Source organism: Letharia columbiana, assembly GCF_014066305.1.
Source record: "Letharia columbiana isolate WasteWater2 chromosome Unknown Sc0000051_s0, whole genome shotgun sequence".
Classification (NCBI taxonomy): domain Eukaryota; kingdom Fungi; phylum Ascomycota; class Lecanoromycetes; order Lecanorales; family Parmeliaceae; genus Letharia; species Letharia columbiana.
This window is the reverse complement of record NW_023501095.1, coordinates 228,122-239,009: the sequence shown is the minus strand read 5'-3', so window position 1 is coordinate 239,009 and position 10,888 is coordinate 228,122. Positions and strand designations below refer to the sequence as shown.

The 10,888-nt window shown below is 45.6% G+C and overlaps 3 protein-coding genes across 3 annotated transcripts; 2 read left to right on the top strand and 1 right to left on the bottom strand.

Moving 5' to 3' along the window:
- Window positions 1-679: 679 nt before the first annotated feature.
- Window positions 680-1,685, bottom strand: HO173_010676 (uncharacterized protein; the record flags this gene model as incomplete). The annotated part of the gene is made up of 3 exons (XM_037312561.1): window positions 680-1,264; window positions 1,340-1,543; window positions 1,599-1,685. 3 exons carry the CDS (start codon window positions 1,683-1,685, stop codon window positions 680-682), a joined length of 876 nt encoding a protein of 291 aa, XP_037160609.1.
- Window positions 1,686-2,197: 512 nt separating this feature from the next.
- HO173_010675 (uncharacterized protein) lies at window positions 2,198-4,701 on the top strand (the record flags this gene model as incomplete). Its single annotated transcript, XM_037312560.1, has 4 exons — window positions 2,198-2,208; window positions 2,263-2,482; window positions 2,547-2,666; window positions 2,722-4,701. The coding sequence occupies 4 exons, from the start codon at window positions 2,198-2,200 to the stop codon at window positions 4,699-4,701; spliced, it is 2,331 nt and encodes a 776-aa protein (XP_037160608.1).
- A 386-nt stretch (window positions 4,702-5,087) lies between these two features.
- Window positions 5,088-8,453, top strand: HO173_010674 (uncharacterized protein; the record flags this gene model as incomplete). The annotated part of the gene is made up of 2 exons (XM_037312559.1): window positions 5,088-5,136; window positions 5,464-8,453. The coding sequence occupies 2 exons, from the start codon at window positions 5,088-5,090 to the stop codon at window positions 8,451-8,453; spliced, it is 3,039 nt and encodes a 1,012-aa protein (XP_037160607.1).
- Window positions 8,454-10,888: the final 2,435 nt, after the last annotated feature.

The window sequence follows — 10,888 nt, the reverse complement described above, 5'->3', positions numbered from 1 at the left end:
GTAGGCAGTTCTACGAAACCTCCGACTTGCATACCTACATGCCCATGCACTCCCATCTACATACATACATACGCCTCACGACTGCAACATCCGGAGCGCCGCCATGGAAGAAGGATCCTCACACCCTCTTCTAGGCTTTGGAGCACTTGTCTTATCTCCCTTTTAAGCAAACCGTGTCACTCCTTGCGAAGATCAAAGATTCCCTTCCTTCGCGGCTGCTCGCACAGACTGATTCAGGTTGAGCCAGGCTCTTGGAGGCGTGTGCACGTCGTTTACAAGACTGATGCATCGATGGACACGCCTTCTTCGTTGCCACTATCTACAAACAGTATGCGTTTTACGTAATCGAAACGTCAAGAAAGTTCACCTGATCTTAATGTCACATTGTCAAGATACAGCAGGCCCGTGTCATCATATTTCTGGACCATGGGTCATGTGTCTATTCGTGCGTTGAGTCGTAGTGTAGAGTGCTCTTAGAGCAGCGCCTAGTGCTCTAACACGGCACTGCTCGGGCACGTATTCTGGTCCCTAGTACCATCTTCTCGGGGGTTGAAACTCATCAATTCGATACTGTATTGGCTCATTCTCCCAGTATCCAACCTCCGAACGTTCGAACAGCGGCCGGCCTCGTCATCGCAGTGTAATGGCATGACTGGGTGGGTAAAGCTCTCCCTCCATCTCATAGTATGCCTGGTATGATAGCCTTCCTGCTTCCTATCTTCTCCTTTCCAAATCTCTCGATATACCACTGCTTGCCATCAAGGGCCCTCGGCAACATGGTGGCCACCTCATTGATTAAGAACGTCCTCGCAGGCACACAGGCCATTCCCCCAATCATCCAGAATCCACCCCACTCAATCCATTCACATAGATAATGCGGAAACAACACCAAACGAAAGAGGCCATTCTCAGGGACCATGTACACCTTCTCGACACCTTTCCCGTCACCCTTCTCGCCCCGAGCCTTCTGCTTTCTCTCCTGATTCCGCGCTGCAGCCCTCCTGATCTCGCGCAACTCATCGTCGTGATACATGTTGCCCAGGAGACCAACTGCAAAGATCATTAGGCCGAGTTCAAGTCTCATTGCAGCACCGGTCCATTCGTCCTGTGTCGTGGGGCCGTATCCGCCGAGCCAGCCTCCAATGCACGTGGCATTAATCAGTTGGAAACTAAGCGCCGAAGCCCAGACTGAAATGTGGATAGGTGACATTGAGGGATTCAGAAACAGTGGGGAGATGAGGGCGCGGTAGATGTAGTGAATCGCCTTAGGAACGCAAGGAGTAAGCAACACATCAAACACACAGTATCAATGTCTTCAAGGCAGCGAGGGGGTACTCACGAATAAACTAGCCATAGTCCAATTGGTGAATGGAAGACTCTCAATCCCCTCCTGCTTCGGCAGAGCGTACATCAAGTACAAAAGGGTGATGAAGCCAGGCGCCTCCATAGTGGCCCACCCAATCTTGCCGGGGACATTGAAGGAAGATGCGGTCGAGGTCTTGCCCATGGGATAGTACTTGACGAGCCATTGGAACAAGGTGAACTGCGTAGCTTGGATTAGTGAAAGACATTCGACCTTTGCGGATGGCATAACGTACGATCGGGAAGAACTGCCAGAGGAATGTGACGAGCTCCCAATGCTCGCGGGAGGGCGGACACCAAGTTGGGATGATAATGATCGGCATGGTTATTACTGTCGATTCTTTTGTTTCATACCAGCCGTGTACGCGAAGAGACTAAAAATTGTGTAGGGAGCCAATGAAGTAGCAGTGGCTTGAGGACTAATAGTTTGAAAAGGCATGAAGGATGCGATGAATCCATCATCACCTCAGCTGGTGTCAGCAATATCCCTGCAAAGGCGATAACAGATTAGGGTTAGAATAACCGGCTGATCCTCTTCGAGTCCGAAGCGAATGAAAAGGCCGAGGAAGCACGAAATTTGTGGGGCGCTAACAAACAGACACATAGCCTCACTCGGTCTCAACTTCACACATCTCGCCGAATCTCACCTCGAATCTCTCCACTCTCATTTCTCAACTTTCACCTCTCACACCTTCTTATTACAAACAGTTTTCCTTTATCTCTTCATCACCATTCTGATAACCATTCTAATTCAATCTTCACTCTACATTCCCTCTTCCAATCCTTCAAACCTCGTCTGCTCCATTTCAAGTTGTTTCGAAAGCTGACCGCCAAAATGGTTCAATCGTAAGCAAAGATCCACCCTTTGTACTCGGAGACACCTGCTCAAGATCCCTTCAGCTCCGTTCTTGGATTCCCTCGCATGGGAGTCAATCGAGACCTCAAGAAAGCCACAGAGTCATATTGGGGTGGTAAGATATCACAAAAAGAGCTTCTCGCCGAAGGAAAGCGTCTCCGTGGAGAGCACTGGAAGATACAGAAAGAGGCCGGCATCAACATCATTCCCAGCAATGACTTCTCATTCTACGACCATGTCTTGGACCACATCCAGCTATTCGGGGTGAGTTGGCATCGTCTGTGCGCAGTGTGCGTGAATGGGGTTTGATGGCTGATTGGAGTCGCAGGCCATACCCGAAAAGTACTCTAAACACAATCTGGACCCAATCGATGAGTTCTTCGCTATGGGTAGAGGCCTGCAGAGCCCTCAGACACCCGAAGCTGCCGCAGTCGATGTTCCCAGTTTGGTCCGTTGAATTCCATCCTGATCACGATTCTAGAAACTTGCTTACAGTCGTACAGGAGATGGTAAAATGGTTCGACTCGAATTATCATTACGTCAAGCCCACATTCCAAGATGGACAAAACTTCAAGCTTTCATCAAACCCCAAGCCTGTAGCGGAGTTCCTTGAGGCCAAAGAAGCAGGCATCATCACACGTCCTGTCCTCGTTGGCCCAGTGACATTCCTTGCCATTGGCAAAGCAGACCGCGACCAGAACGTTGTACCAATCAGTCTACTACACAAGCTACTCCCACTCTATGAGGAGATATTGGTCAAGCTGAAAGAAGCTGGTGCTGAATCGGTCCAAATCGATGAGCCCTGCCTTGTCCTCGACTTGCCTCCAAAGGTAAGGAATGCTTTCAAGCCAGCTTATGAAAAATTGTCAAGCCTTGGCGGCAAGATCCCAGAACTAGTGGTTGCTACTTACTTTGGCGACATTGTTCACAACTACGATGTCCTCCCATCATTCTCTAGTCTGCATGGCCTTCACATCGACCTTGCTCGAAACCCAGAACAGCTCGAGACTGTCATCGGCGCTCTTGGCGAAAAGCAGTTACTGTCTGTCGGAGTAGTTGATGGTCGTAACATTTGGAAAGCCAACTTCAAGAAAGCTATTGAGACCGTCGAGACGGTAGTGCAGAAGCTTGGCAAAGATCGTGTCATCGTCGCCAGCTCGAGTTCATTGCTCCATACACCCCATACGCTTGCGAGTGAGAAGAAGTTGGATGAGGATGTCAAAGACTGGTTTAGCTTTGCAGTCGAGAAGACTAAGGAGCTGGCCATCATTGCAAAGGCCGTGACTGATGGTCCTGCCAGCGTACGCGAGGAATTGGAAGCCAATGCCAAATCCATGGAAGCCAAAGCGACCTCAAAGCGTACGAACGACCCCAAGGTCAAGGAACGCCAGTCAAAAATCACCGAAGAGATGTTCAACAGAAAGTCACCATTCCCAATACGCATTGCCCAGCAGCAGGAGAAGCTCAACCTTCCCCTGTTCCCTACTACCACGATTGGCTCCTTCCCTCAAACCAAGGAGATCCGAATCCAAAGGAACAAGTTGACCAAAAGCGAGATCTCCGAGGAGGAGTATGAGAAATTTATCGAGAGGGAGATAGAAGATGTCGTGAAGATCCAAGAAGAGCTCGGCCTCGACGTCTACGTGCACGGTGAGCCAGAGCGCAATGATATGGTCCAATACTTCGGCGAACGTCTTACTGGATACGTCTTCACCACCCACGGTTGGGTGCAGAGCTACGGCTCTCGCTGCGTACGGCCTCCGATCATTGTTGGCGATATATCCCGTCCTGCGCCTATGACCGTTAAAGAGTCGAAATATGCGGCCTCCATCTCAAAGAAACCCATGAAGGGCATGCTCACTGGCCCTATCACCTGTCTGAGATGGTCATACCCTCGCAACGATATCCATCAGTCAGTACAAGCCGAGCAATTGGCTCTTGCCCTGCGTGATGAAGTGGTTGACCTCGAATCTGCTGGAGTCTACGTCATCCAGGTCGATGAGCCTGCCCTTCGTGAGGGTCTGCCTCTCCGCCAAGGTCTGGAGCGTGACAATTACCTCTCATGGGCCGTCAAGTCCTTCCGCCTCTCCGTCGCTGGAGTGCAAGATTCCACCCAGATCCACTCCCACTTCTGCTATTCCGAGTTTCAAGACTTTTTCAAAGCCATTGCAGACTTGGACGCAGATGTGCTCAGTATCGAAAACAGCAAGAGCGATGCAAAGCTCTTAAAAGTGTTCGTCGACGAAGCCTACCCCAGGCACATTGGCCCTGGTGTCTACGACATTCACTCTCCTCGTATCCCCAGCGAAGATGAGATCAAGGATAGGATCGAGGAAATGCTACAATACCTTAAGCCAGATCAACTCTGGGTTGACCCTGATTGCGGTCTGAAGACCCGTCAATGGAAGGAGACCAAAGCTGCTTTGACCAACATGGTCAACGCTGCCAAGTTCTACCGGCAGAAGTATTCAAAGTCCTCTTAGGGCTTGATGCGTTATGACTAAATGTTCAACAACATGACTCGATGAATTTATTGCGGTTATCTTAATGACCCTGATCTCAACGATCACACAATTGGCGTTGCCCGCTGGCGACCTTCAAAAAGCGATATAGACCTGCAGCTTTCAACATGGCATAGCGGATCTACATTTTTTGATACCTTCTCAACCGGGTATCCTGCGGTAAAAAAAACAGTGCGGTGTTTGGAGCCGCTTTCAACCTGGCATAGCGGATGTACATTTTGATACCCTCTCAACCAGGTGTCGTAACAAACAGTGCGGTCTTCAGAACTGCAACTAGATAATCACAATTGAAGTGACATTTATGGGACCCAAATGTTTTCATTTCTTCCGTCAGACCTCTAACCGGCATGAAGGGGTTTCGATGTTCGCTCGGTATCAAGAAGAGTTGCGACTTCCGTAATTCTGTGTATTCCTGGTCCAGTACCATGATTCTAATTCTTCCGAAAAGAAGAAGGAGCAGAGACACGGCAACCAGGAATTCTTTACTCCTCTTTCTTCTATTAGACACGAAATCAGCATTGCAAGCCAATCCATATCAGCATTGACTATATTGCAAAGCCTTACAGTAATAATTTTGAAAGTTTCTTCATCACTGCTGTATTCCCCTCTCTCTGTATCACTGCCGCTCACATCCATCCATGGCCCCTTTCAATTGTTGTAGCTTCCGGCGGGCCGTATCCCCAGAGCCTCAACCGGCCGTACTGACTGACATCTCGCGGACAGGAGAAAGATTCGCCTTATCAAGTCATACTCCGTCGCGAGCCGCGAGTCACGAGAATGTCTCAAATGCTCAACCCATTGCCGAAAGTCTTGCTTCAGCTACCAAAAACGACGTTGCCCATGAATTTTCCACAGCATCGGGAAATGACATGGCTCCAGCACATGAGACGGAATCAGGTGTTCATCGTAGGGGTAGTAATCGCCGGCTTCACGACGTTGCAAGCAAGGTTCGAAAAAGGATGTCACGCGATTCTGGCATGTCCAAGCGGAGTTCAAAGACGAGGCTGAATAGCAGCCTCAGCGAAGATGGATATCAACGGCGGGAAGAGCTGAAGCGTGCTCTTCATCAAAGGGTGCAAGAGGATATCGATGAAGGCAGCAAGATCAGTGACGGTAGCTACGATGAAGATGCAGTGCCGATCAAGACTCCTAAAGGCACTTGGGGTCGACATGAAGGCTCTATTCAAATCAGTCCAAAACACCTCAGCCACGCCATTAGAAGGTCAGAGTCTCCGTCAGCATATGCCGAGCTGGACCCGCGAACTCTGTCTCAAGTCTATGCGCCCAAGAACACCGCTGTGGCCCTTTCTCGAATGTTGGTCCAGAGAGGCAGCAACCTGGCAAGGGAGTCCGAGGAACAGGCCGTCGACTCAAAAGTCGAGAACGCCCGGAGAGCAAGTATTACGCAGAAGTACAACTTTCGTGACGACGATAGTCCCATACGAGTGCTAAAGACTCGATCACATTCACCCCTAGGTCGGTCGAATACTATCTTACATGTGCCATCTTCAACCAAGGCTTTGCAGATTGACGTGGCGAATCCCGAGTTCTTGAACACGCCTGGAGTATCATCAGCGCCAGATCTGCCGCCAATGTATCTCAAGACAGTCCGCGACTCAGCGGCCGGAGGAGACTGGCGGCTTTCGTTTGCCGATATTCGCCAAGGTGCTTCGTCAAACGAAGCGAACGAGACACACAGAAGCACCTTAGGTTCTGCGAGACTTCCAGGAGTCTACGACACCAGGATACGACCGGCTAGCGAGCAATTGCTTCACGGGACCTCAGGGCTATGGGGGCATCCAGTCCATTCCAAGCACAGCAATACCCACTCCACTACCGACACCCACTCCAGCTCCCCAAATGGACATTGTTGCAGCCCTGGTAGCGAGGAGATGTCGTTCGGGGGTACGGATGGAAAAGGTTACAGCCCACCAACGTCTGAAGAAGCTGGATCTCTCGCCAGACAAAGGGGTCGCTCAGAAGGAAATGACCCTGTCCATCTCTTCAACATGCACATACCTCAACGCCTGGCATCTAGGCCTCTGCTGCCTTCCGTCTCTTTACCTCAATTGGAGCATCCCAGGCGGGATCGGAGTTATACGAGTGGCAGTAGCTCACGAATGTTTTCTGTTATACCTCGAAGTCAAGTATCGAGCTCGGCGTCCAGCGGTGGTAAGCAATTCAAGACTCCAGCAACTCACCCCACGTCTTCCTCGGTCTACAGTTCGGGAAGTTTGCCCCCCAGCCCACCAGACTCAAGGCTGCATTTCCACAGCCTCTCAGACAGATTGTATCCACTCGAGGTGTTCCAGTCCAGCGAAGAAATCATAAGTGTTCCTGCATCGAGGCCCAAGTCAGTCGATCTAGACAACCTTGAACGACGCACAGTAGAGACAAGCTATCACTCGAGCAATGAAAGCCTGATGAACCGCGAGCTTGCGGCAGCCGAGACACGCATCTCCCCAATGCCGAGGGCAAACACACTACCCAAAAACAGTCGGTTTAGAGAGGACTTGGAGCGGATCTCTGCCGAGTTGGCCCTCACAAACCCTCCACGACGCCGAGTCAGCAACCTTGATGGTGCTAGATCTCCTACTAAAGAAGATGCCACATCTATATGGGAGAGGGCGCTTCGGGAACATTCGCAGGAAGACAAAGCTATTTCGCACACCAGGATTGGAAGTACGTCCCCAGATTCGGTTGAGCCAAGACAGCTTGACCCCAAGACAGTAGTCTCAATTGAACAAAAGGCTCGGAAACGTTCATCCTTTCTGCGTACACAGGACCGCCGAGTACCAGAACCATTGGAAGGAGCGCATCTGCAAGCACATTTGGGCGCATACGCTCTGCCTCCAAGGAGAGCAAATACTCGCAAAAGGCCCACGCGCGAAGGTTTTAAGAAATCTCCCTCTACGATTCGAGCATCATCGTGGGCACGCTACCCATCCCACACTCGCCCTGAGCGGTCTACATCTCCGGCTGGAGAATCAGACCAAGTGTATTCCCGTGACTTCGCCATTACCCCGCCAGGCACTGAGCCTAAAGTCTCTTCAGAACACGGATCCTCTCCCTTGAGCAACGGCAAGAAATGGAAGACAAACCGTATGACTTTCGGCAAACAATTACTTTCGACCATAAGCAACCTCTACAAAAGCCAGAGCCAGGAGTTGCAGAGACGCCTTGCCGATGAGGCTCGTGGCAACCGCTCGAGTATTTCCGAGGGTGGTGGGTTGGAGTATCCCGAATTAGAAATGCTGGGTAGTATCTCGCCACCAATGCCGTCGCCCGATATTACCACAAAGCTCCAGTTGGAAGATCACGTCAGAAAGGCAAGTGAGCCGCCGAGCGACACGCAGACGGGCGGTCCTCAGTCAGGCCAAGTATCGAGAAAACAGTCGCAGGACTGGGCGAGGGAATACCAGGATTGTATCCAGCCTCAATCGGGACGACCAATTGAGCTTTACATCCACCCCGAAAGCCCACCTTTTAATCCAAGGGACTATGACACTAAATGGCCAACGGAGTTTTCTGACGAAGCCTTGGAAGAAGCGTCTGTTCCACCCCGCAGGGCCAGTGGAACCATTGGTCCCAATGATACGCCGGCTGAGGGATCGGGCTCTCCTGATGTGAAAGCTGGTACGCTGGACGAGTGGAAAGCGAGGGAAAGGATCAGGTTGCTAGGCCTTGAGACCGGAAGGGGCGTCCGGGAATAGGAGCCGGATGAGTCGGTCCAACGTGAGGGAGGTGTCGTTCTAAAGTTTCCGGGCATTCTCCGTCGTTGAATCACTTCCCCGTCGTTGAATCACTTCCCCGTCGTTGAATCACTTCCCACCAGCGTCGGTAGCTGTATCTTGTATCGTCACGCGCATAGCATATTTCGATAGCATCATGAATAAATTCATCATTTCAGTGGAAGCATACTTCGATAACATCATGAATGGATTCATCATTTCATCCGAAGCATACCGCGACGCTGTACGGATGTCGTTTCAGTGGAAGCATACTTCGATAGGATCATGAATGGATTCTCATTTCAGTGGAAGCATACAGGTACTTCGATAGCATCATGAATAAATTCATCATTTCAGTGGAAGCATACTTCGATAACATCATGAATGGATACATCATTTCAGTGGAAGCATACCGCGACGCTGTACGAATGTCATTTCAGTGGAAGCATACTTCGATAGTATTATAAGTGGATTCATTATTTCAGTGGAAGCATACTTCGATAGCATCATGAATGGATTCATCGTTTCAGTGGAAGTATCCCGCGACGCTGTACGAATGTCATTTCAGTGGAAGCATACTTGGATAGGATCATGAATAGATTCATCGTTTTATTAGAAGCATAGATACTTTGATAGTATCATAAATGGATTTATCATTTCAGTGAAAGTATACCGCGACGCCGTACGGATTGGAAATATCCGAGTCGCATACGAGCAGAGTGGACTTTGTCCGCCGGGGAAACGAAAGTGCGATAATCGTATGGGAACACGCTACACTTTGTATGGGCCACCTTAATGCCAAGGCCACCACAATACGAAATTTTTCAATAATTTAAACCATCCATCCCCCACCTATCTACCACAACCACAACTATATCTAACTTATATATCGTTATTTAGAAATATATTTAGAAGATCTTAGCTATTATTATCTTCGAAATAAAGTTTAAAGTTACTCGATTAATTATTAAATTTAACATACTTTACGATTAGCTTCTAAATCGCTATAATAGAATCTCCCTTAAAGATAACTACTCTTATACGCTTATAGATTATAAAAAATAGACTCTTTATTAATATATATAATAGCTCGATAAATTAGAAATATCTTATCGTCGTTTAATACTTAAAAAAGCTATAAACTCTATACTTCGCGAGCGTCTTAGCCTTATTAAATATATAAATAATTATTAGTCTACGCGATTTTTAAGGCGTAATTCTTAGTATAAGATATATAAATAAAAGTTTTTAATATTTTAATAAAAGAATATATATAAATTAGAAGCTATCTAGAATTAGTTTTAATATTTTTAAAATATTTATTAAGAGTTTAAAGTATAAATAAAGAATATTTATAACTTTAATAAAATTAGATTTTAAATTAAGATAGATAAGAGTTAATAAATTATTATAAAAGAAAGAGAACTTTTACTTTATTAAACGAATATAAATAATAGAGAGTATATTACGTTAATCGAGTATATTAATAACTTAAATTATACGCTTCCCTTAATAATACTAATTTTAGCTAAAAAATAATATCTTAATAATTGATTTTAAGAGAGCCTTAATCTCGATACTTTATAAGATATTAGTAATTTCGAATATATAAACGATAATTTATATAAGATTTAGATTAAGTATTTCGATTATTATACGAAGAGAAGATATATAAAAATATATAGATTATTATTATTTAATAACTATAGTAATTATCTTATAAGAGAAGTATTTAAATATATAAAGAATAATAATAATATTTTATTCTATTTACTTCTATACTCTTTATATCTATATTAGTTATTAAATATAGATATCTTTTAGCTATTTAAATATTAATATATCGAGATAATTAATATTATAATACGTTAAGCTAGCGATAATTATTTAAAACTCGATTTTTTAACTAATTTTTAAGTAATTTATAATCGAATCTTTATTAGATTAATTATTATATTTAAATAGCGAGAAATAAATCTTTTTCTCTATAATTCTACTATTATTTTAAATTATTTAGCTAGATTTTAATAGAGAAACTCTTTATTAAGAGATGAGATTTTAGAGTAAGAAATATCTAATCTTAAAGACTAGTTAATATTATATACTTATTATTAAATTATATAATATAAGAAGAAATTATAAAATATATATTTAATCGATTAATTGCTTAATAGATATATTTGTAAAATAGAAGCGAAGATACTTTTAGATCTTCTTATTAAGCGAGAATTAGATATTATTTAATAGACTATATCTATAAATCTAAAAAGTTTCTTTTCGTATAATTTTCGCCGGATTTATACTATAAGTATAATTTAATATAATTTAATCTATTAAGTAGACTTTATTTATATTTAATTCTTTTTATTAGTTTAGTAATTAAATATAGTAAACTTCGCGTTTAATAAGCTAAGATA